Genomic DNA, 26,307 nt, shown 5'->3' on the forward strand with positions numbered 1-26,307 from the left:
GATGCTGCCCTCGGCCACCCGGCTCCTCCAGGCGCCGCGCCCCGGAACGGGTGTTCCGGGTCCATCCCCAGAGCGGTGTTTGCCGCCCCTCCTACCGCCCCGCAGCGGGTATTCGGGCCCGGAGCCGGCGTCCGCACTCCCCTCCTGCCCGGCGTAGCACCGCCTCTGGCCCGGGTGCAGGGGCCCGGCGCGCAGGCGGGGGGCGCTGTGGCCTCGGCGCGGGCACACAGCGGCCGGGCCGGACCCGCCTCTTTCCCCTCCCCGCCCGCCCCCCACGCGTCGTGTCGCCGGGAAGCCGGGAGGAGACAGAGCGCTCGGGCTCCACGGCGCTCGGCCCGCAGTCTTCTGACCGCGCGGAGCAGAGCCAGGTGGCGCCGCCCGACCCCGGAGCCGGGACCCTCCCCGGCCGCCTTTGTCTGGGAGCGTGCGGCCTGGAAGCGCTGCTCTCGGGGGCCGGGCGCGCGGCCACAGCGGTAGCTGACAGCTCTTCCCTCCCGGAGGGCTCCGGGACGGAGGGGCGGTCGGGCCGGGCCCTGCTCGCCCGCGCCTGCACGCCCGAACCCGCGCACCGATGCCCCCGCAGCAGGGGGACCCCGCATTTCCCGGCCGCTGCGAGGCACCGCCCGTTCCGCCGCGCCGGGAGCGCGGGGCGCGCGGGGGGCGCGGGCCCGGGGCTCCGGGGGGCCGGGGGCGCGCGGGCGGTGCCGAGGGGCGCGGCGTCAAGTGCGTGCTTGTCGGCGACGGCGCGGTAGGCAAGACCAGCTTGGTGGTGAGCTACACCACCAACGGCTACCCCACCGAGTACATCCCCACCGCCTTCGACAACTTCTCGGGTGAGCCGGGCCGGGTGGCGCTTCTCGGGAGGGGGCGCGTGGCCGCCGTCCGCGGGCGCGGTGCTGACGGCCCGGGTGTCGAAGGGAGGGGAGCGCGGCGTGAGGGTCGCGGGTCCCCGAGGAGGCTGCGGGCCCGGCCGGGCTCCAGCTGGGAAGCGGACCGGGCGCGGAGCGCAGGACCTTCCCGAGCCACGGGGACGGGGCAAGCGCGGAGCCACCTGAGGACCCGCGGGGCAACGGGGAGCCCCCAAACCGGAGCCCTGCGGAGGGGGCGGGGTACGGGAGACAGAGCCTGTGCAAAAAGAAATGGTACGGCAATTTAGTAACCAACAGGTCGAGTTCAGGTTGCTTGGTCAGTTTCCTGCGTAGAAAGTTGCGTCAGGTCGACGTTGCTGGCGCTGCTGCCGAGTTTCAGTGGGAAGGTGACGCGCAGGTGCCATTACCTGTGGCCCTGAGAGTCAGTCCTTTCCTTTTGGCGGCTCCCCTCACGAGGAGTGTCTCCACTTTGAAGAGCCACAGAGGCGGCAGAAAATAGTTAATTTACTGAAAACAGCACTGAGGGCTTAGGTTTGGATTAAACCTGGAGAGTAAACGCGATTTCTTCTGAATCCGTCTCCCCTGTTCCCACTGCTCCCCCTTCCATCTCCCCCGTTGGCTCTGTTTCTGATTCTTCGTGTCTTTTCAGTGTCTCTTTAAGCTCTTTACAGCTCTTATGTATGGTGTGCTATGTTTTTTGGTGTGGTGGAAACAAAGATAAAGGATTTTTCAGGTCTTTTTGAGATTTACTGAAAAGTTAAAATCCACAGAGGCTAATGTGAAACACTCTCTAGCTCTTAAAAGAACAAAAAAAATGCTTCTTGACCTCTTAGAAAGTCGCGATGGCAAAGGCTTGCTTTCTTCCACCTCTAAGGTACCCTGAATAAAACTGCTGTACTAATGGGTTTCCACCCAAATGGTTTTGTTTTTTCCTCCTTTTCCCTCTCAGCTGACTAGTGTAAACTTTAAAAGCAACTTAGAAAGTTGCACTGAGAAGGACCTGAGTGTTGAATTCAAATAGAAACCTCCACGCTGTGCCCCAGGGCAGACCCCTGCCAAGTACCCCATCCCAGTGGAAAGGTGGGCAGGCTTTCTTTTCTTTTCTGTGTTAATCCTCCCTTTGAGCTGACACAGTGAGATAAGCAGTGCCCTCTTCTATAAACAGGACAATGCAGGCAGCCTGTGTTTGCTCATGTTCTCAAAACAAGCTACAATTTTATGATAAACCATGAAGTCTTGGAACATTTCCCAAGGGAAAACAGAATTATTTGTGAGGTTTTTCCACTGAGTTAAAATGGCGAGGTTGGTTCCCATTTACCCCCCAGTGTTGTTTTTAGGTTTTTTGAACCGAGTGTGACAGGAAAATAAATCTTCCAGGACTGGGCGAAAAGTGTAGGCCCTTCTGGGGTGCCCTCAAATGGCTTAGGGATTTGCAGCTTCAGCCCCCGCCGTGCAGGGAATTGCCAGCCCTCGAGGGTTTGTAGACAAAAATGCCTCCATGGGGCCTCCTTGTTTTAGGCAAGTCTTTAATTCATTAGGGGACCCAGAATAGCTGAAGGGTTTGGAGGGAGAAGGGTAGTTGCAGCTGAAACCATTATTTTTGAAAGGAATTAAAAGACACCCCTGATCATTGTTTTTGTCTTGTTTCTAAGCTGTGGTGTCTGTGGACGGCCGGCCTGTGAGACTCCAGCTCTGCGATACTGCCGGACAGGTTAGTGGACCATCGCGCCTCGGTGCTGGGAAGGGGGCCAGCCCTTTAGAGGCCTCAGAATAACCTCGCTCCGCTCCGTAACTGGGTCATTCTAAAGCCTCACAAGTGGCCCCAGCCCTGCCCCTCTCCGAGGCTGGCGGGGAGGGGGAGATAGCTGTGCACTCATAAAACGGGGTTTGGCCCAGCTTCACATGGTCAGGACAGGGGGGCAACAGGGTCAACAACAGGAGTTCTTACAGGCGTTTCTGATCTTATTTACTATCTCGTTTTTATTAAAAATGATCAATGATGCTTTGTGATCATTTCTCTAAGTTGGTGATAGAATCATGTTATTAGAAGTCAACAAGCCAAATGTGAAATTTGCTCAAGAAAAAGATGGAGGGTTTTTAAAAAAGATTTTATTTATTTTAGAGAGAGAGAAAGAGCATGGTAGGGAGGGGCAGAAGGAGAGGGAGAGCGAGTCTTAGGCCCACCCCACGCTGAGTGTGGAGCCCTGACACAGGGTTCAATCCCATGACCCTGAGATTAAGACCTGGGCTGAAACCAAGAGCCAGACGCTCAGCCAACAGCGCCATCCAGGCACCCCCCGCCCAAAAGATGGAGTTCGTCAGTGGGTGTTAATATTTCCCTCCCTAAGCTCTGGTTTGATTCACTAGGGACACCCCATTCTTTGATACAGTGGTCAAAGCTCTCCTGAGCTGGGGGAATGAATGAACCTGGACTTAGTCTTTCTAAATCGTGAATGTTTCTTCTTGTCTCAAGGGTCCAGCACTTGGATGACACACCCAGGGAGGGACAGAGATTGGGGTGTCCCCCGATGAGCTCCAGGGACTCAGCATCACCCAGTCGTCCCTTCGTACAGTGCTCGTCACTGAGGTCTCCTTGTTCTCTGTGAAAACCCAGGGTGCCAGCTCTTGAGTTTGTCAAAGTGACAGTTCATCAACATGGAGTCTTTCCTTGTTAGAGTGAGAGGAAATGCCGAGGGGCCCTTTGTAGTCACGCAGAAGTGCCCACCTCCCTTTCTGAGGTGTTGTCCCATGACCATCTGTGTTTAAGAAGCTGGGTTTCCAGTATTCTTAAGTGCCTCATCCAAACTGCTTACCTACCCTGGGACCGCAAACTCACAGGTTTATTTTTCAAAACTCAAGGTGGCACAAGACTGGGCAGCTTTGGTCCCCAGCTCAGCGCGGTTTGGCTGTGGCCCAGTGGCATGAGTGGCGGCCCTGCCTCTTCTGCCCCTTCTGCCCTGGAGCACGTCTACTTCCCCCTCAGTGGCAACCCAGGGTGTGTCTTACTGCCTGTGGAAAAGAGAACTCAGAGGAACACTGCTCTTCTCATATTGACTCTTTCTGAATGCCCTCCTGGTACTTGTCATGAAAGCTTAATTGCTTTGTATAAAGTAAGAATCTTTTTCCTACTACGTGTCTGATTTTCTGATCTTTAAAATGGGGTCAGAGTCGCACGTTGATAAATGTAGGCATTCCTGCTGATGCAAGAAGGGGCAGCTGAATAGCCCAACAATAAGACCGGAGACAGGAAGCCAAGAAGGCACAGTTACTGGGGACCCTTGAGGGGAGGAGCAAGCAGGTCAGTGCACATCCCTGCCCACTAATGGGGCTCTCCTGGTAGCTGTTGACTTTTGTCAGACACGGCTTCCTAAGTTGGGGTTCTAGGCCTAGGGTTTATACGGATGCCTATAGTGGAGTGCTGGGTCCTGGGGAATGCAGACTTAAGTCCTGGCCTACTCCTCGGAAGGCTTACAATCTGTAGGGAAGATAAGCCAGTTAGTAGAACTTGTGAAAGAAACCAGGGAAGTGCGGTAGGGAGGAAGGCAGTGTTGGCTTGGGTGCAGGACAGGTGGGTCTGGGAGAAAACCACTGGGCAGTTTTGAAAGAGGCGTAGGACTGTGATCAGAAAAACTTTGAGAAATGATCCTGAATTACTGAGGTAGAATTTGACTTTTTCCTTAGTGTGGTCTGTTTAAAAGTTGGGGAAGCACAAGAATAATTTTGGAGATATTTTCGTGAAAAAATTTTAAAATTAGGGAAATAAAAGAACTTTGGTGCAAGTTGGTAAGTTTTCGTTCATTTGGAAATTATTCTTCTAGTCTCCCAGTGATGTTTTCATTGACTTTTACTGTATTTTTTACTGATGTATTAGTACAGTATACCTTATTATGTAACGAATGAATAAACCAATTTCAAAAACTATGAAAACTACACAGCTGGTAAGATAAGATCACTTCTTTTCCCTACTCGCCAAGTATCCGTTAGGACTTACTCTGACTAATAGCAAAGCCAGTCAGAGTGGTAATTCTTTCCACCTTCCTGATTCCTTAGTCCAGATCTGATAAACAACCTTTTAAAAGGGACTTGATTTGACACCTGCTGTATTTTCCTAATGTTGACTCAGCCAGTGCCCATCTCCTCCAGGCGGTCCTCAGAATAGCCTTGTGGGCTTAAAGTGACTTGTGTGACCTCTGTTTCCAGCTTCAGGGGAGCATGAGCACAGGTAGCCCTAACCTGGGGCCCACATGCAGGTTTCATATGGAAGCTTAGAGCAAGAATATAGCTCCACTGGCTGAATAACTAGAAATTGCTTTTCGTGTCTTTGGGTTTTCTTGTTAGGGAGGTAGGTGAGCATAGAAAATGTTAAAAGGAGTCTTTAACACTGGACTCACAGTGTTTCTCAAATGAAAATAGATCAGAGACCGAGGACTTTGAGAACGTACCTTTGGCATAAGAGAAGGGACTGTCACTGAAATTGCCAGGAAAAGCTGAAAATTCCTCAGCCTTTTGACCCATGAGGCTCTTGGAAAAAATCTCTGTGCTAAAAAAACCAAAAAATCAGGTTGCAGCTTGACCAACACTACTACTCAGCGGCCTGTCCGGCACGCCCTGTCCCTCACTGAATTCTGTGTGTCTTCCCCTAAGACCTGGCAGGTGCGTGCAAATCACCAGGCCTCAGAACACCTTTCCTTGAGGGTACATTCCAGTGGACCTCGTCAGGTGTATGTGTGTTGTGTTGATTTCGGCAGTATCTAAGGTTTCTGTTAGAGAGGAGGAGGGTTTGATTTCTGCTTGGCTCCCTGAATCCTTCAGCCAGAATCTCAAGAGGTCTGGGGAGCCGGGTTTCCAAAGCCCTGTCACAAGGCCCAGCCCCCGAGCTTGCCTTTCTTTTTATTGGTAATGCAACCCTGGCTCGCAGGGCACGGCCAAGGGTGACTGACTTCTAACAGCGAGCTGCAGCTGCCCGAGGGAGCTGACCTTACACGGGGCTCAGTTGTGTGCTTCTTTGAGGCCTCTGAGAACAGAGGGAATGTTTTCTTACAAGATCTTCTTTGCTGGGCTATCGTCGACCTGGTGGAGTTTCTGTGTTTATTCTTTCAGCTCAAAGTTGGCACTAAGAAAGCCAACTTGTTCTTTTTTAACCGTCGTGTATAGAAGTCTGACAAGCGGCAGTGACGAAATGCCAGATTCGTTCCTGAGCATTCGAGCCGGTTGACTTCAACCCTGGTGGTTGGTTGGTGCCCTACAACTGAAATATGGAGCCACAAATGAAGAAAGTGCCTTCAAGTAAAACAGATCCAGGTTTCCTTTACACCTGCAGAATGGCCACAGATGCAGAATACTGTGCACGTAAAGAGGAGTTTGTATAATAATCAGGCTATGCCAACGGCGTACTGAAAACCTGGATGGCGTTTCACTTTTTCATGCCACTAGGAAGTTGTCTGTCATAGGACACCTGTGCGAGGCTGGCACCCACAGGTAGAAATTTTATTTTACTTTATTTTTTTTTTATTTTTTCAAAGTTTAGTTTTTTAATTTTTGTGTAGTAGTCTCCACACCCAGTGTGGGGCTTGAACTCACGACCTCGAGATCAACAGTAGTATGTCTTCTGACTGATGCAACCAGGTGCCCCCACAGATAGAAATTTTAAATAGGAATGAGATGATATAAATATTTTCCTGTGAGAGGGCTGAGTGAAAGCTTTTAGTTCATTGCATAGGGCGCTGCAGGGGACTATGAAGAAATGCTGATTTGGAGACAGACAGCTCTACAAGGGCTGAGGCCGGGTCTGTCTGTCCCCAGCCGAATCCCCCGGGCCCTGCACGGTGCCCAGTGGCCAGCGTACATCTCCGCGAAGTGGGTGACTGTGGCAGGTACTCACCAGCACGACTGTAATTATTGCATCCAGTTCCCTGTACCTTGAGAGTAGGGTGGGTATGCCCTTCCTCGGGTCCTTTATCCTCCCAAAACTGCATGGAGCTCCCTGGTATTTGCAGGGAAAAAAGAAGGGGTAAGGAGGTTCGGAAAGGAAGAGAGGAGGGAGAAAAAGAGAACAATTAAGAAGAAAGAGATAAATCAAGCAAGAATGAGAAAGTATTAGCCAGTGTGACATTGTAAGTCACGTTGTTGTAAGTGACTTGGAGAGGCATAGGCTCTCCGAATTGCCAAGGAGAGTGGCCTGTCAGAGGTCCTCAGCTCCAATTCTGGGTCTGTCCTTGTGTCTGATTAACATTACTCAGTGCCCTGTGCGTGCCCTGAGTGCGGTGCAGATGGGACGAGGTGGGCGTCACTCAAAGCTGTCATGAGGATGGGCAGGGTTGGATTCTTGAAGAGAGAAGCAGGCTTAGACTGGGGTTCACTGGGGTCAGATTGGAAACTTGGGGATCCGTGTGGCTGCCGTCTCAATTTTAGAAGAATAGCTAAATACCCGAGTTGAAAGAGTAAATCTGGGTTTCTGTAGGCTGAAGGGTAGATAAAGTAAATTTGATTTCTACAACTCACCTGCTGTAAGTACTTTCTCTGGGGTAAGTTGCCGGAGGGTCGTGGGCACTGATGCAGACATTGAACGCACCGGCCAGGTTTCGTGGGGCTGGCAGTGCGAGCCCCACGGAGGTAAGCAGCAGGATGGCTTTCCGAGGCATTGGCCCTTCCCTCCATAATCACACCTGCCAGACCCTTGCAAGAAAAAAAATGGTAAAGTGGTCTCTTTGCTGATGAGACTGGATTTAAAAGGTAACTTTGGGGTGCTTTGATTGGTTGCAGGATGAGTTTGACAAACTCAGGCCTCTCTGCTACACCAACACGGACATCTTTCTTCTGTGCTTCAGCGTGGTGAGCCCCTCCTCTTTCCAGAACGTCAGCGAGAAGTGGGTGCCGGAGATTCGATGCCACTGTCCCAAAGCCCCCATCATCCTCGTCGGAACTCAGTCGGATCTGAGAGAAGACGTCAAGGTCCTTATTGAGCTGGACAAATGCAAAGAGAAGCCCGTGCCTGAGGAGGCCGCCAAGCTGTGCGCCGAGGAAATCAAAGCCGCCTCCTACATAGAGTGTTCGGCCTTGACTCAGAAAAACCTCAAAGAGGTCTTCGACGCGGCCATCGTCGCGGGCATCCAGTACTCGGACACTCAGCAGCAGCCAAAGAAGTCCAAAAGCAGGACTCCAGACAAAATGAAAAACCTCTCCAAGTCCTGGTGGAGGAAGTACTGCTGCTTCGTATGACGCGGCCAGGAACCCAGGAGGGCGGTTTTGGGATGAGGCCCTCAGTAGAAGCTATATTAGCTGAACGGCTCCTCTCATCGTATAGAACGTGTATAGGGAACATGCGTGTGTCACAGGTGGAGCTCTCCGTGTCTGTCTTCTTTCTTGCCTTTGATATCCTTGTTTGTTTGAGCTAATGACTTGTTATGCAAGATAGTTCTGGAAACGTAGAGCTCTAGACCTCTGGATTAATTTATATCTAATATGGAAAAGACACCTCAAATCTGGGTGTCGAGAATGAAATTTTTTTTTGCTACGTTACAGTGTACAGAAGAACAAAAGAAGAAACGGTGTGGTTAACCCTCCTTTGACTAAGGGCTCCTTCCTGCAAGTGCGTTACGTCCCCAGGCCAGCTGTGGTGAGAATCAGTCTTAGCTCTGAAACTCCGCACACTTTTAAAAAACTTTTTAAGGAACTAAAATTTGAGAAAACAAGGAGAGACCTCTGCCAACAACACCTCAAACCAGTCCCTTTTGTCGTATGCTAATACCTGGTTGCTTAATATCTCCAATCAGCCAGCAGAGAACATCCTAGGAACTCTCCAGCACTGCGCACACCAAAAGGAAAAAATTGGTTATTGGGATTTTTCATTCTTAGTCCAGTTGTGTTGACATCGTATAAGCATAGCCAACATGCCATGTGGAGTAAAGCAAGGATTAGTCAGAAGCGCTTACGTTTTCTTGAGGGAGTGATTCACGTCGAGATCAGAATGTGGTGTTTGCTGTTTGTACGTGTGCACCAAACTGCCTAGATCCCCGGTAGTCAGAACACTAGGGAGCGTCTATCGGAATTGTTTGAAAACTTCCAAACTATTTAAATTATCCCATCTGCAGGGAAGTGGACACTCTTGAAAGGCCTGCAGCAAATGTTTGTAGGAGACAAAATGTACTTTTTTCCCCTTAAGTCAGCCAAAATGCACACACACATGTATGTGGCTGTATTTGCTGCTGATTCAGACTTTTAAACAGTTAATGAGAAAAAACATGGCCGCAGAAACAGATGTGAGGGAAGCTCAGCTTCCTCTTTTTATTACTTTTTTGAACAGATCTCTTTTTGATTATATCCTACTCGGTTATGATTTTAAGTATATCTTGACACAGTTTTGAAACCATCTTAAAACACGAACATCTCTTAAAACCTGTTTTAAACTGAGTGTCTCTTGAAACCTGTTAAAACAACCGGGCAAAGCCACAGATGCCTTTCAGGGAGCTGGCCGCAGAGACCAGGGCTGCGAGTCATAGGGCGCCCGGGGCGGTCTGCTGTGGCCCGGCCAGGAGCGGGGTTCGTGTGCGGACCACAGCTCCCTCCCGCAGCTGCGTCCTTGCGGGGGGACAGCCAGAAAACCATATACTTGTGAAACACTTGTGTTCTTCAAGGTGGCAGTTCTTAGGGCTTCATCTTCTGGAGAAAAAAAGTTCCATATCAGAAGAGTCGGTTTTTTTTACTTTGTGATGGCTGTGCTTCTGAGATGCCAAGAGGTAGCCTACCACGTGAATTACAATGTCCGGTTGCAGTGGGTGAAGCAGATTTACCAAAACCAATTCAGTAACTAGGGAAACTTCTGTAGAGCCAGTGGATGGAAAAGTCTTACCTTTCTGTGGGTCTTGCATTTTCTTTTTTATATTTAAAAAAGCGAATTTGTGTTTTCCTATAAAAGAAGTAAAGGATTGGGTTAGGGGCTTCTTTGATCTGTGTTAGTAAATAAAATTAACTGATTTCTTTGTTTAAAAACTAAAATACATGGATTGTTCACTATTTATTTTTCATTACTGAAATTGATATCAGTCATAGCTTCCCAAAGCATTTAGTTATAGCCTGAGTGACTACAATTACGTCATTTGTGGAAATGCTCCGAACAGGCTCTAAGCTGGCCTGCCTGGCTCACCTGTCTGTGAGCAGCCAGTTTCCCAGGCTGGGCTCTGCCTGTGCTGGGTGCAGAGGTGGGAGCGGTGGGAGAGTTACTTGGTGAGCAATTTTAAACAATATTTTTATATTTAAGCAAATGTCATGGAGTACAATGCAAATTAATTTTTTAAGATAGAACACAAGACTTGGAAAATTTCAATGCACGCGACAGCATATGGAGCTGCTCTTGGTTCCCTGGGGTGAGGGCCACGGCCCCCTCTGCCTGGGGGCCACTGGTGGAAAGCTGGCCGTGGAGCACCTGTGTGGCCCAGTTCTGAGAGCTTTACTCAAGTGGTTTATTTTTAACCCAACTTGATACGATCTGTACCATTAGCGCTAAAAATCTAGAGGGTTGACGTTTTTTTTTTTTTTTTTTTAAAGATTTTATTTATTTATGTGACAGAGAGACAGCCAGCGAGAGAGGGAACACAGCAGGGGGAGTGGGAGAGGAAGAAGCAGGCTCCCAGCGGAGGAGCCTGATGTGGGGCTCGATCCCAGAGCGCCGGGATCACGCCGACTGCGCTACCCAGGCGCCCCTAGAGGGTTGACATTTAAACACAACCGTTTTTAACATGTTGCTGCATTTTACAGATTAGTGAAGGTACGATCGATTGTATATCAGGTTTTCCTCCATTTTTGTTTCTTTGTGTGATTGGGCAGAAAAGCTCGTAAAAGTGTGTGCTTGAGTTAAACATAGAGTCGATCCACTTCAAAGCTGAGACACTGTTCAACTTGGAGCTTGGTTTTGCAGAGAAGATTTTACGAGTTGTGCTTTAGAAAATGCCACTTTAGCTGAACTCCTACAGTGTAGGCCAGTCCTAATTGAAAAATACAGTATACTTCCAACCTGTTTTATCACCTTTTACCGTGTCTGTGGAAACAAACCTTTTGTAATACTGTTCTCTGTGCTTGACAGACTTCAGGAGAAACCACGCAGTTACTACAAGCCGAAACGCAGGCACGGTCTTCTCCCCAGACTGTCGTAACCTGGTGCCTTACCAAGTCGTGCTGCTCTGTGTTCAAGTGTAATGATGTTGAGCAGAACGTTGTCCTCGAAAGTGCTATAAATGAGGTGGTATGAAATAAATTCTGACTTATGGATATAACTGCACTTGCCTTTTCTACCAAAGAATGTCGCTGGAAGTGAGTAAAAGTTTAGCCACATCCAAAAGCAGGCTGGTTGGTAAGCATATGGCGTGCTCCCAGAGGCGTTTTGGGAATCATCCCTAACCAACATTAAATGCTTATTGAATATGGGGTTTTGAGAATTCTGGGGTCACAGTCTGATATAAGCCCTCTCTGACTCTGTCTGTAATGGATGGTGTGCTGGTGGCCCGTGTGTGTCCCTCACAGGAACACTTTTTTTTTTTTTTAAAGATTTTATTTATTTATTCGACAGAGATAGAGGCAGCCAGCGAGAGAGGGAACACAAGCAGAGGGAGTGGGAGAGGAAGAAGCAGGTTCATAGTGGAAGAGCCTGATGTGGGGCTCGATCCCAGAACACCGGGATCACGCCCTGAGCCGAAGGCAGACGCTTAACCGCTGTGCCACCCAGGTGCCCCTCTCACAGGAACACTTCTTGCAGCCAAAAGTCAAAGCTCAGAGAAGCACTTGGTGTGTGATGATGGGTTGGTCACTAGATCTGAGCCTTGGTTTCCTTACGTGTGGAAGTACAGCTTTTCTCCCCGGGCTGTTTGAATCCTGCATGAGAATACATGTGCACGTGTGGAGCACATGTAGGGTAAATGGCCAAGATCTGTAGTGGCCATGGAAGGGATTAGAAGGTGCCACGAGCCCCATCAGCTTAACAAGGAAGGCCAGCAAAGCTCAGAGTTGCCCATGTCTGAGGGCTAGGGGTGCCCATGCGGTATATGTGAACTTGTAGTCATCGTCAGATGACACCGGAATGCAGCCCTACACCACGGAATGGGGCCCTGACAACAGGACCAACCTGGGAGGCCAGGTGTCATCCTGCTTCTACCCTTAAGCCTCAAGGGTGGAGGGCTCCTGGTCGTCTAGTGAAGGATGGGCCTGTCCACCTCATTCCCCACAGTGCCTCCGGGGCCAGCCTTGACTTTTCGTATCCACTGAACATTGAGCCACAATGCACTGGATTGCTGTGCAGAGAGCAACTAAAATGATTGGCCATCAGCATATGTCCCAAAGTGCTAAAACCCAGCTCCACCCTCACTGGCTTCCATTGACAGCCTAATCCCAGCTCAAAGGGATCTGGAAGTTTCTCTTCAACCAGCCCCTGTTTGCCTCCATGTCTAGGATAGGCCTTCCCAGGATACACTGACAGAGCACCCAGCCCCTCTAAAGGGTCAGGGCGCACTTCATGGAAACATAAGACCTAAAAGAGGTGAGAGAGTGACAAGTATCTGAGAGAGAAGTTTTCCGAAGGGAACAGCAGGTGCAAAGGCCCTGAGGCAGAGCAAGTTTCTGGCATGTCCTGGAGGCCAGTGTGGACAGGACCAAAGTAGTACAGGGAGAGGAGCAGAAGATGACCTAGAGGAGGGGAGGAGGTAGGGAAAGGAGGTCAGAGAGGCCCCTGACATCAGGGAGGGGATGGTGTGATGGGAGGGCAGAGGAGGAGAGGGCTGGACTCCAGAGTCAGGCTCTTTGGGCTTAAATCCTGGCTCTGCCACTTACTGGTTGTGATTCCTTAAGCAATTTAAACTTTCTGTGTCTAAACTTTAGAATCTGTAAAGGGTAAATCTGGCACCTACGTCAGTAGTCTAGTGGTGTTATGATGTGAAGTGCTCAGTAAACGTCCACTCTGACTGGTCTCTTTGGCATGTTCTGTTCATTTCTCTCACAGCAGACTGCCTAGGTGATTAACTCAACGATCGGCCCCTAATGGCTCTCATCTTCAGCCCTACTAATTTTTGTGAGCCTTCTGCTTTTTAATGGATAATAGCACATCTATTTTTCATTTCCAGTCATTTTTATAAAAGCAAAACAATATGCATTACTCCAGCAGTTGCACAGGCTGACTCTGGAACAGAGATGCTTCTGCCTGAGCGGCTGGGGCTGCTGGGGGCTGGCCACCGAGAAGGTAGAATTGAGCCTCGGAAGGTGTTTTGGTGGAGTTGGAGTGAGACAACAAAGATCTATGTGGAAGTCAAGGATGAGGCTGCGAGGGTGTCTGTCCCTTGACTCCTTCCCTGTGAGAAGTTCTTGCTTCATACGAGCACACTCAGCTTTGTGAATCTAGAGCCATTTTTAGAATCCTTGCCTATAATCCAATCAGCCAACCAGTTTCCCCCACGGAGTCCTAACAGTACAACTGAGTCCTGAAGAGACACAGTCTGCATGTGGGAGAGGTCGGGAACCTGGCGATCTCTAACCTAATGTTTGTCATCTAGAAGGAGGACATGTTCCAGAGCAGAATATCACATTTCCATTCATTCTCCTCCTGAACGTCCCACAGATACTTCAAATTTGACTCATTCTGTCAGTTTCCATTCACTACTGTAGCAAATTACTACAAACTTAGTGCTTGAAACAATACAGATTTCTTACCTTACAGTTGTGGGAGAATTCAGAAATGGGTCTCGCCTGTCTCACATCACGGTGATGACAGGCCTGTGTTCCTTCCTGGAGGCTCTAAGGAAGCCATCTTCTCGCTTTCTCCAGCTGCTGACCCCACCTCCATTCCTCGGCTCAAGATGGTGCCTCACCTTCAAAGCCAGCAATGGCCAGTCCAGTCTTTCTTCAAGGGCAACCCACTGACACTGACTCTTTCACCTCTTCTTCCCCATTTACTGTTATGTGGGGCCCACCTGGAGAGTTCAGAGTAATCTCCCCCTGTCAAGGTCTGTGGATTAGCAATTTTAATTCCATCTGCAGCCTCAATTCTGCTTTGCCATGTAACCCACAGCATCACACAATCTAAAGTGTAGGATGTGGACATCTTTGGGGGCCATTCTGACCACACTCATGTCCTGGAAGTCAGCTCATTGCTCCCCAGATCATTGCCTCCCCTGTATTCTTTTTCCTAGGAAGTATTCAGAACACAGCAGTCAGCGGCAGTCTTGGTCAGATGTGTGCAACGTTGGCGGGGGCCCCCCCGGTTCATCTGGCTGACGAGGGGGAGAAGTGCCAGGTCATTCCTAGGGAGGGGAGAACTACTGGGGGTAGCAGTCAATGACTGAATATTTCTGGTCCCATTGGCGAAAACACCTCTCATGTGACATGGAAGAAATCTTACCTTGATATCATGAAACATCCCAATCTCCCGCCTCTCCTTATTCTTCAGAACACCATAAGTAGCTTTACTATGATTTGGCATCTCAGGGAGGTCTCCAAAGGGAGAGAATGCAGTGATCTTACTGAATGCTTGAATTCCCCTTCTCAAGACAGTGTTCTCTCACATTACACTAGTAGAGTGGTTTCTGATTAGGATTTGGCCTGAACTGGGGAGAAAAATGTACTAAAAATGGCAATGGGAATCCTTGACGTCTTTGCCTGGTTTTGCATCCATTTTTCACAAGGCCGTTTCTAACATTTCCTCTCAGTCAAGCAGCTGGAGGTGCAACATGAATTTGGCATACAGTGGCCATCCCCGTGGAAAGCATTCGCACGAGGGCATGTGTTCTGATAGCCCAAACACACTGCTTTGGAGTGTTGAAACTTAAAGCACAAAAAGAACTTCGACATTCGAGAATATCCCTTAGCACAGAAGCTTTCAGGAGTAGCATATGAATCAGTCACACTTTGACAGATTCTGGATAATCGTTGATTCAGGGGTTAAGACAAGTACCGTATTGTACGTGGCTGGTGGAAGAGAGTCGCGTGCTTCAGGAGCAAATATCAAAACTGACATTCTACCATGGAAATCAGGAAGCCAGGCTACTATTCCTTGTCATGGATTTAGAATACAGCAGACCTGGCCGGCTGGGGCTCAATTCCATTTTGAGTCTGCTCAAGTGTCTCAAGAGGTCTTTGTTAGGAACTTAGAACTCTGATACCTAAAACATCATCACCTGTAGCAGGAACAATGGAATGAGTTTGGCTTGCCTTATTTATTTAGTAAATGTTTTACTGGTAAACATACAGAAAAATCACACATATACCAAGTCAGCCAGAACCCCCAAACTTCTCCCTCTGCTTTGATCTTCTTGTCTCTCCCTCATCTTCCGACTTGTCGTTCTGTAATGAAACAGATCTCAGGCCAGATCACAGACTCTCTACAGTCAGACATAAGTGGATTTTCAAAGCATTTATTTGATCTACGAAATTTACTTCTTTTGTTGTTTTATTTCAGGATCTAAGGGATGAGAATGAGGGTGGGGCCGTTGGATGAATAGTTATCGCCTTTGTAACAACCTTCAGTAATCGTTAGGACCAGCTCTTGTGTTGCTGAGAGCTCACCCAAAGTTAGACACTCTCCCGTGTCCTCAGTCACCAGGTGCCTAAACGAAGCCACCTCACCTTTATCCTCAAAACCGATCGGGTGTTGTTGAAAGTCAAGTGTTTCTATTTCAAAAGGGAAAAAGTGGAAAGGAATCAATTATTGTTTAAATCAAGAATTGTTTAGATAAAACAGTTCAAAATTTTCTTATATAAATGTTAGTAGAGAAGATCAGGAAACAGAATAGGTTTATAAGAGGAGAAAATATGTTGGTAAATACCATAATATCTGAAATTTATGAACCACATTCACTTATTGAGCATGTAAAATATTTTACCTATTACTGTAACCTGTCTAAATCTTCTCCTGACCAAATTGTGTTATGAATGAACAAATAAATACATCTCTTCTAACCTCATACCTCCCGTGGGGAGTGTGTATTGGATTGGTTGCTATTACCCTTATTTATTAGAGAGAGAAACAAAAGGACTAGCTTGCTGAGTAAGGAGCTCTGCATGAATTAGTGGTAGAACCATTAATCAATGAGTATATTTTAAGCCTGAATTTCCCTTTTCCATTTCTGCTTTTATGTAGAAGATACAGAGGGGCCTTTAAAACCACCAGTAGGGATGTACTAATTTAATGATCTATTTCTGTATAACAAGCCAACCCATCACTTGGCTTAGCAGCTTAACACAACAGCTGTTTATTCCTTCTTGTGATCCTGTGGGTTGACTGGGTTCATGGGGCAGACATTCTGCCATGGTCACACACAGCTGGGGGCTCGACCAGAGTGGACTCTAAATGAAACTCCGGGTCTCTCTCCTTGTTCCCTCTCATCTTCAGTGTCTAGCCCGAGTTTCTTTACAACATGGAGACTGACTTCCAGGAGGGAATGTGCCAAGAGAGAACACTCCATTGTGCAAGGGCTTACCAAACATGTTTGCACCATGGTTGTTAAGGTTCATGGGTCAAAGCAAGTCCCAGAGACAATGTGGGTGGCAGGCGGAAGGAGTTGCACAAGTATGTGAACCTGGGAAGGTATGTTTATTTGGGGGCCTTCCAGGTGGATTCATGTGGGAAAGGAAGACTCTGAGGCTGCCAGGGCTGGTGACGGCCATTGAGGGTGTCTGTCCTGGATGAGGAGAAGTGGACCAGGTATATTATCATGCAGGTGGAGAATACAACAAGCCTAGCAGCCAGGACTTCTGGTAATAAAAGGTGTGTTTGTCGCCTATATTATTTCAGTGAGGGTCTGACTATTCAAATGGTGACACACATTCATTGAATCTTCTTCCTTTGCAGAGAGAGTACACTCTGAGAATGGGAGAAAATTGGCACCTTGCTGAGTGTACAGACAGCTGGATGGACGGAGTTTGGGCATTTCTGTTATTTCCATCTGTTGTTTCCAATATTTCTTTTTCCAGTAAAAGAGACAGATTGCAGCTGCGTTTGGACAAATGGATTGTTATAGAGCATGGGGTATATGAAGCACTTTTAAAACCTTATATTAAAAGAATCACTGGGGCGCCTGGGTGGCTCAGTCGGTTAAGTGTCTGCGTTCGGCTCAGGTCATGATCCTGGGGTCCTAGATCGAGCCCCACATTAGGCTCCCTGCTCAGCAGGGGAGTCTGCTTCTCCCTCTCCCTCTGCCCCTCCCCCCATCATGTGTGCACGCGCATGCTCTCTTAAAATAAATAAGTAAAATCTTAAAAAAAAATCACCATTACTACTGTGATTATGAGTCGTAGTATTCTATACAGAACTGAAATTACTCTCAACCATCTGTTAAGTACCCATCTCCCAAAGCAATAGAATTGGCTTACAGAATGGCTGGTTTTATCCCCCACCCCCGCAAAGGCATTTTCATAGGTATTTGTGCCCCAGGATACTGTGAGACCATCTGATTTTGACTGCTATTGTTCTTCTGCCAAGCCCTGTTCTTCTGAGACCATAGTTTGCTTTTCTCTTGCGTTTGGTTTCTAATGGACCCACATTGGGGATTTACAGGAGAACTGAGATTGCGGTAGGGCAGAATGGCCCTAGGAGGGGCTGCAGGGCACAGACCCAAGAGGAAGCCCCCCAGACTTACAGGCTTCCTGAGTCTTCATCCTGCCTTGGCCACTGACCGGCTTTATACATTGAGAGAATGAGTTTAATTTATTTGGGCTTTAATTTCTTCAACCTCATCAGGAGGTGAAGCTATGAGATCTCATTGCCCCTTTTCTCCATTATTTTAAGACAATCACACTTCTTTTCAGCCTTGATCTCTACAGGCTTAGGAGCTTTTGTCTTAAGCAAAATCAATATCAAGTTAAGTGATCAGTAAGTCTCACCAAATTCCAAGTACAGAAAATTTTGAATTGAGCCCCCTGGTTCACTGGCCCATGGACACGCGGGCAAAGGCCTCCCAGCAGCTTCCGCACAGAGACCTGGAAAGTGGAGGCAGCTGTTTGTCTCAAGAGACGGCAGGCCGAGTCCCGGGTAAGTAACACGCTTTCCAGAAAGACAGAAGATCTCTCCCTTTCTGACGCATGAGCAGTGCAGTGAGTGGACGCCCCACTGATCAAAACCAGTCAAGGGCAAAGGAAAAGAAGAAAAAGGAAAAGAAAAAGATAAAGGAAAAGGATTCAAATAGAAGAAAAGAAGGAGGTTGATTAAGGTGAGTTTAGGCCATGAGAGTTTGTGGGCTGTTCTCTCTCTCAAGAGCAGAATTTATTATGCACCTCTGTATGCATGCCACTGTGCTGAATGCCCTTCCAGAACTTCCTGTGTTGGATATGGAAAGTCCTATGGAGATAAACATGCTCCCTCTTTGATCTGTTCTTACGGAGATTTCCTAAGTTAATTAGTCTCTTTTGGGGAGACAGTGTTATCTCTTATTGACTCAATAACAATTAACTTTTTAACAATTAACCATAACCTTTAACCACAAATGTGCCACGATTTACACAATATCGTAATAGCGTCAACTGACAAAGATGCGTCAGTCCTCAAATGCTTATTAATTGGGGACCTTTATCCCCAAAGCACTATGTTGAGCACAGGTCTGCCAGTCCTTGTATTTGACAATTTAATGCATAACAAATATGGGAAAAGTTATTCCTGTGCATGTGGCTGCTGTGCGATGGTGAATAAAGAATGAGTCAGGGGAACTGCATGTTTAGGAAGAAGTTATATTTGGAAACTACCATTAGCAGCTGTTTATTTGAATACTTTTAACTCATAAAATTAATACATTCTCATTATAAGAATATTGGAAAAACGAGAAAGCTAGAAGGGAGAAAAATAATCAAAGTCCTATCACCCAATATTTTGGTATTTTTATTATAGTCTTTCTTTTATACACCTATGCTTCCCCCTCACCGTTCCCTTTCTGTCTTTCCAACCCCAACTATCATCAGGCACTTTTTTTTTTTTTTAAGATTTTGTTTATTTATGAGAGAAAGAGAGAGAGCGCGGGAGAGAACAAGCAGGGGGGAGGGCCAGACAGAGGGAGAAGCAGACTCCCCGCTGAGCAGGGGACTGGGACCTGGGGCTCAATCCCAGGACCCTGAGATCATGACCTGAGCTGAAGGCAGACCCTTAACGACTGCACCACCCAGGTGCCCCTGCCTCAGAGATTTAGTTAAGAGTCTAAGATGCCTTTAGTAGCAGAGTCCCCCTGAAGGGCAATGGTGTAAGAAGTGGTTTGGGTCAGAGAGACCTGTTCTCAGATTCATGCTCTCCCATGTCAGTACTTGCATGAGGTACTTAACTCTTCTATTCCTTAGTTTCGTCAGCCGAAAAAAAAATTCCTTCCTCAAAGGACAGCTTTGAGAACAAAACAAAGAACCAGGAAGGAGTTCTAGATAAAAAAATCTCTCGTGCTTCCTAACATTTGAAGTGGTTGCCAGGCTTCTGAAAATTCACCAGATCCTGGGAGTTCAGAGGCCAAGAGCTGATTGGGATGGGGTCATCAGTTTAGCTCAGCTCAGTTTTCGGGTTCTAACCCGAGGCGTGGCATGGCAGTCATTAGGTGAGGTACCACTGTTTCAGGAGAGACACTCTTTGCTAGTCAGTAAGCCATATCTTAAATGGAAGGACCCTTGGTGAGTAGGTCCAGGAACAGGGCGCTTCCTTTCCTCCAGGGGGTCGTTACATGTCTGTCTTCTCTCTCCCTCTGGGTCAGTTGAGGTCTTCCAGGAAGCAGACGAGGAGATGGGGTTAGGAGTGTGAGCGGTTTACTGGGGGAGTGATGGCTGTGGAAGATAAAAGGGAGGAAGCAGGCTGCATTGGGCCACCGCAGGTGATGACACAAATGGGACAGTGCCCTTGAGAGGATCCCCACTTTGGGCAGGAGTAGTCCCACCCTAGTATCCTGCCCTCTCAGTCAGCTGGGGGCTGCCTAGGAAGAGCACGGCCTCGCTCGAATGACTACTGGTAGCTGGAGGCTCCCTCCCTCTGTGTTCCTCTTTTGGTGGGTGGGGGGATGGGGGTGGAAGCCCGTGGCTGCCACACCAACCTAGTGAATCTAGGTCCGAAGCTCAGTCGTGAAAACAGTGGTATGTATTGGACTCTAGTATGTGCTTGACATTGTTTCAAATAATTGTATTTAAGCTTCAAAACAACCCCGAGTTAGCTTTTATTTTCTACACCTCTCGGAGAGCTTAAGTAGTTTGTCCAAGTTCAATGGCTACAAAATGGCAGAGCCAGGGGATTTGAATGCATGAAATAAAATGATCATCAATGTAGGGTAGAAACTTCTCTTAAATTCTTACAAACATAGAGGATGTGCATTCAGCTTATCCAGAGAATGTAGGAATTTTGCCCTGGTCACAGTGTGTGGTGGGAGGGAGAGAGTGGAGATGGGCTATTGAACTAATTACTCTAGCATACAACAGAGGACGTAAGTGTGTGTTTGTAGTAGGACCAGCAACCTCATGGCCACCTGGATCCAGGTCATTGGCCTGAAGAACATGGCTCAGACCATGCCAGCATTCAGAAGGTAAGTACAGAGGAACGGTGTGTAATTAAGAGGCGTTGGGGACAACTGTCCTTATCAAACCAGAAACTGGAAGGACTGGCCCTACTTTCGTCCTTTCACAAAGCAAAGAGAGCCCATTTAAGTTTATGGAAAGTCCACTGACAGGCAATGGAAGAGGAAACTTCTTTCTCATGACATCCAAGGTGAAATTTTGGAAGATCCTCAGAGAGCAGAGATGACCATCAAACTTTCACTGTATTTCATTCAGCTCATCCTGCTAGTCCAATATTGAGAACAGACACCAAGATACCCGTGCCTTCAAGTGAGGGCAAAATGATCCCTTAATTCCCAGTGGGGGTTTCTGTCCAAACCTCCCTTCCGGGGTAGCAGAGATGGTGAGCACGTGCTCAGGTCCTGGGGCTGCCCCAGAGTAGGAGAAGACTGTGGCACTGAAGGGGCCAAGCTGGACTCGAGGGTGATTTGAGAGGTGGCCTCCAATCTGGGGTTGCCATGAAGTATTTGGAACATACTTATACTAAAAAATTATTGGTTGTCTGTCTGAAATTCACATTTTCTTGACTTGGTATTTTATCTGTATGTTGTATGTATTTATTTATATTTCAAAATCTTGTGTTTTATCTGGCAGCCCTACTCTAGTTACAATCTCCAGAACTGAAGAACAGAGTCTGTGTCAATCCGAAGGGGCTGGATAGAAAGGTAGATTTTAATAACCAGGCAATGAGATCAATTAGAGATTATAGATCAAAGCAGGAGCTTTTGAATTGTATCATAAAAGTTACTGCCTAATGGAATATACTGAGTGCTCTGTAACAGTGTTTGATGAAGGCAGGGTAGTTACTACAAAGGGGTGTCTAAGAGATAGACACTATTATTACCCCTGTGTTACAGCTGAGGAAATCGAGGCATGCAGAGTGTAGGGGTCCTACCGTAGGACACACAAGTGACAGAATGGGGACTTGAGCCAGAGGAGTCTGCCTTGTAGATCTCGGTCTCTGTTTATTTCATTTGCTTATACAAATAGGTGCGTAAAGGCATTAGAAACTTCCTTCTGAAGACAATTCCTCCATGCATGGGTTAGGGATGGGTTAGTGGAGAGGAAAATCAGACTTATCAGACTCTTCCTTAATAGTCACTGATTAATAAAAGAAAGACATCGTTCTAGGAAGAGGGAGTTTTTGATAATAGTAATATGTGACATGTTCCCTGTTTCAAAAACCTAGAAGTCATGAGTGCTCTCCTGTTGGTTATAATACCTTATATTTCCAGAGCACCTCGTTTGTCATGCATTCGCGGATTTGGCAAGATGTTCGTGAAGCACATGGTGTGTGCATTTTGTTCTGGACTGAGTTTTCTGTCTGCTCTTCCAGATCTCCTGGCTGCCCTTCTCAGCTTTGCTGTGTGGACCGGAGAGTTGCCCTCTTCTTCTTCATCGCATGGATCTCTGCTTCCTGTTGGGTCTGCCTGATGGCAAGCGCCGGGGAGAGGCTGGAGTTTTCTTTGCCTGGCTCCCTCCCTAACAGATGGCGGTTCGGTGGGGGCGTTTAATGGCTCCTCCCCTGGAACCCCAGGTCCTGTCTGCCGCCATTGCTCTGAGTTCTGATCAGTGCTCCCCACTTGACCCTCCAGGCCTAGGGGTGGTAACCTTCCTCTTGTTGCTTCGCCCTGGGGGCTTTACCATGGCTGATTGGTTTCCTTAATCCTCTTCTAACTCTTCCAGATAGTGTGTCACTTAGTCTCTGGTTACCCCTTTGAGGGTGTCATCTCTTTCCTGCTGGGACACTGATTGATACCAAGCTTCATTATCTCCCCTATGATTACTGCTTTTCAGATTGTCCATAAAATCTGAAAAGAAAAATTCAAACCAAAGACACAAACACCGAGGTGATGGAATTTACTTGCGGGAAACTAAACTCCAATGACATGCATGCTGACTGTGCCCCAGGGAGGAACGAGGCTGTCACTGTTAGGATAGTGGCATTGACCGGGGTCCACTGCACTGTTTTGTCAATGTAAGTGCTGTATGGTTGTAGAGTCACTCATAGAATATCCGTTTCTGAACTACACGGTGCATACACTTCTGTAAATATATATTTTATATACATATACACAGTCTCATGTAAAGAAGGTCTCTAATAATTGATTAGGTTTAGCAAGGAGGAAAGGACATCATGCAGGACAAATGACTGCTATGTTTACTTAAATACATTTTGAGCCGCTCTAAGAGAGATCATAGAAAACAAAGAAGGATATTCCAGGGAAGAAAATTTCACTTCTGTGTGAGGGGGAAACTTCGTAACACTGTGAGATCCAAAAGGAATTTACAATTTAGCTATATGGTATTTCTTTTTTTTAAAGATTCTATTTATTTATTTGAGAGAGAGAGTGCATGAGCAAGGGGAGGGGCAGAGGGAGAAGCAGAACCCCCGCTGAGCGGGAGCCTGACAGCAGGCTTGATCCCAGGACCTGAGCCCAACGCAGATGCTTAACCCACTGAGCCACCCTGCTATATGATTTCTTCGTAAGGATCACTTGATTTTGGCTTTTGGTCATATAACCTGTTGTGACCCTTAGAAGAAAATTTCATGAGTTTCATTACATGATGTAAATAATTTTTTTTAAAGTCCCTGATAACCTCTCTTAATGTAGCTCTCGTTTTGTTGTTGTTGTTTTTCTTGTATGCTAAGAGCTGAATTTTGAAGAGCCTGAAAGGAAAATGGATTCTTGGCAGAAATATCTAAGAGTTAGCAGTCTTTTGGATTTTGGCAGGGGGTAGGGGGCGTGTGCGGTATTAGAAGAAAATAGCTCGCGATGTGTTAATGTAGCTGGGAGAGCACTGCCTGGCTCATAGTCTTGGTTATATAAGTGCCTGCTAGCATTATTATTATTCTTTTACTGTGGCAGCACCTTTTACACACTAGTTGGAGGTTCAGTAGGCCCAGCCATGGCTCCCCCAACAGCGGGCTCTGCTGCACGTCCCAACAGCAGAACCTCCCTCCCCCAGGCCTCTCTGCAGCTTGTCTCAGCTTGCCATCTGCAGCCTCAGAAAATTGCACCTGGTCTCTACTTCTGCAGAGACTCTGGAGAGATTGAAAAGGAAGAAAAGGACCTCGCTATACAGGCTGCGACCGAGGAGTTTCAGGGCACTGACATGGCCAGCTCCTGAACTTCCACTTCTCAGCCGGAGGTTGTCCACTGTCGGCTCTCCGCGGAAGACTGGCTGCCCAGGTCACGACAGAACGCACACCGCCACAAAGCGGTCATACTCTGTCCTCGCACGGACTCTTAGAACGTGGAAATGAGGCCGAGGGAAAATGAACATCAGTTTCTAAGCAAAAAGAAAGTGTGATTCTTCCCCTGGCAATTCCAGTAGATCCTTGAGCTGGCCCAGCAGACAAATAGTCATCAATAACCTGCAACTAGATTGGACTTTTTAAACTTAATTATGCAGTAAGTAAGTTGAATACTTCTGGTTTGCACTTTTTATTTCCTTACACTATTTCAAGTCTTTGTAAGAGTCTGATTAACTTGCGCGCCATTTTCACAGAATATGAGGCTTATTTTTATTGTTGGTTCATGTAAAAACATAACTGTTACAAAAAACGTAATATTAATCCATCACGTAGTTATAACTTTTAGATACACAATTCATTGCAATGGGAAAGGTCTGGGAAATTTCTAAACAGAAGAAAACTCAGAAAAAGCCATTCTTTGTCAACAGTGTACAAACCTTGCCTCTTTTTAGATATGGATCTATTTTTATTAAATGAAAAAGCAATAAAATAAAAATAAAATGCAGTCTTTCCCTATGAGCTAGCTTTAACCCAGAAGCTTGTTTCTTATTTAAGTCTCATGCAAAAAGTCACCAAGTAGCAAGAAACCCTACAAGACAGAATATATTATATCAATTTATTTCGATTTGCTGTAAGTATTTGTTGATCATTCATTATGTACCAGGCATGATTGTAGGCATTGTAAATTCAGAGATGACTAAGACGGCTGTATCCTTAAGAAGCTCCCAATTCCTTCCTGACACAGGAAGCTGGATGAGGCATTCCTGTACAACGAGAGGAGTTCTGTCAATGGAGCCTGGGACACGGAGCCTTGACGGAGCACCCAAGGAGGCCGACAGTTCCTTCTGGAGGGAGCTTGCTCTTATTTGGTTATGTGTCTGTCCTTTCTGAAAGACTACAGACTGCATGAGGACAATGACAATGTCTACCTTTTCATATCCGTCCCAAAAGTACAGAGTTCAACTTATGTTTTTATAGAAAAACAGAAATAAAGAGATGGGGGAGGGGTAGGGAGAAGGGAGGGCAGGAGGAAGGAAGGAAGGGAAAAAAGACAAATGTTAATAATAGGGGTGATTCTTGAGTCACACATTAAAGGATGAGTATAATTTTTCTAAATTGGATTCTAATTCTGCCTGAAATGGGAAAAGAGTCAGCCAAGATTTCATAGAATAGATGACAGTATAGCCCAACTTTGAAGGCCACCAGAATTTGTCACTTGGAGCTTAGCTCCCCAGCCCCTGATTTGTGCTGTGCTCAGGACTCATTTCCAGGAGTACAGAAAAGGGAGGAAAAGGAGCTTCTGAGAGAAGCCTGGCAAACACCTCATCGGCCAGGTGATGAGGAACAACATCATCAGGGTAAGTCACTGTGGTGGCAGGTGGCCTGGATATGATGTGATGAGAAGGACACTTGGCTTCTGTGGTCTTTCTCCCTGAAACCATAACCCCAGTCCAATCATGAGACAAGCATGAGATGAACTCAAGTTGAAGCACATTCCACAAAATCCCTGACTGGGACTCCACAAAACTATCAAGGTCACCAAAAACAAGGGAAGTCTGAGAAACTGTCACAGCCTACAGGGGGCTAAAAACACATGCCAGCCAAATGTGATGTGGCATTGTGGGGGGGACCCTGGGCCAGAAAAAGGACATTAGGGGGAATCCAGAGGAATCCAAGTAATATGTGGAATTTGGTTAACGGTAATGTACAAAGGTTGGCTCCTTAGTTACGATAAATGTGTCATATTACTGTAAGATGTTAACAATAGGAGGAACGGAGGAGGGTTTTGAAGAAACTCTGTGTGCTATCTTTGCAACTTGTCTGTAAATTGAAAAGTATTCTAAAGTAAAAGTTTATTGAAATTAAACAAGAAGAGGCACATGCTATTTCCAATCACAAAGCTGACCCAAGAGCTCAGAGCTACACTAGATCCTGCCTTTCAGATACTGTCACTCAGTACTATTACGACATTACTAACATAAAGGAAGCCTGTGTTTCGCTTGTCAATAGCTTGTGGCCGGGAGTGACCAAATATCAAATAAATATACCAACTGTAATTAGAGGGGAGAAAAGAAATCAAGTCAAATTGTGTATATGAATGGTCTGTAAATCAAGGTAAAACAGCAAAGAGAAAGCACACTGTTCAGCATCATCACTTCCACCCTCATTTCATCGGCCAGTGCCAGAGGGGCCACACCTCACCCACATGGGTGTCCCATAGTGTGTCCAGGGATAGGAAGGTAAGTGCCACATAGGCTCGTATGACTTTGGGCTCCTTGTTGGCTAGGATTTGGAATGTTTCTCTGCCTATCCTGGATGAATATCACCCTCGGTCCAGTCTGGTCTTGAGAATGTGAAGTCCCTTCTCACGTATAGGGCTCCTGCCAAGGGTGCCTGGCCCAGGAGCACACGGACAGAAATAGTAATATCTGTGTTGCAGAGTGAAAGGCCGTTGGAAGTCAACAGAACTGAGGCGGGGGCAGAGCAGACTTGAATAAAGCCGGGACCAAGCATGCTCTGCAGGGGCTGCTGCAAGGGCCCCGGGTGTGCTGGACTGGAAGGCTGTGTTGGGAAGTGGTGGGGGTAAGGTCGAGGCAGGTGCGGTGTCAGACTGTGAGGGGCCCTGTGTGCTCAGTGGAGGAC

The 26,307-nt window shown here is 47.2% G+C and overlaps 1 protein-coding gene and 1 long non-coding RNA gene across 3 annotated transcripts; both read left to right on the forward strand.

Annotated features, from left to right (window-relative positions):
* Window positions 1-322: 322 nt before the first annotated feature.
* Window positions 323-11,137, forward strand: RHOU (ras homolog family member U). 2 transcript variants are annotated; one of them, XR_005833142.1, is made up of 4 exons: window positions 323-833; window positions 2,522-2,580; window positions 7,632-8,484; window positions 10,948-11,137. XR_005833142.1 is itself a non-coding variant. In XM_040623952.1 (3 exons), exons 1-3 carry the CDS (start codon window positions 572-574, stop codon window positions 8,085-8,087), a joined length of 777 nt encoding a protein of 258 aa, XP_040479886.1. In that variant the 5' UTR covers window positions 323-571; the 3' UTR covers window positions 8,088-11,137. The 2 variants fall into 2 exon arrangements, 1 of the variants encoding a protein (XP_040479886.1); XM_040623952.1 differs by having other exon boundaries at window positions 7,632-11,137.
* An 8,665-nt stretch (window positions 11,138-19,802) lies between these two features.
* LOC103661853 lies at window positions 19,803-25,520 on the forward strand. Its single transcript, XR_005833143.1, has 4 exons — window positions 19,803-21,070; window positions 21,742-21,942; window positions 22,203-22,383; window positions 23,447-25,520. It is a non-coding gene; the product is annotated as an uncharacterized LOC103661853 (long non-coding RNA).
* The last annotated feature ends 787 nt before the right edge of the window (window positions 25,521-26,307 follow it).

Source organism: Ursus maritimus, unplaced genomic scaffold (assembly GCF_017311325.1).
Source record: "Ursus maritimus isolate PB19 unplaced genomic scaffold, ASM1731132v1 scaffold_7, whole genome shotgun sequence".
Taxonomy (NCBI): Eukaryota; Metazoa; Chordata; class Mammalia; order Carnivora; family Ursidae; genus Ursus; species Ursus maritimus.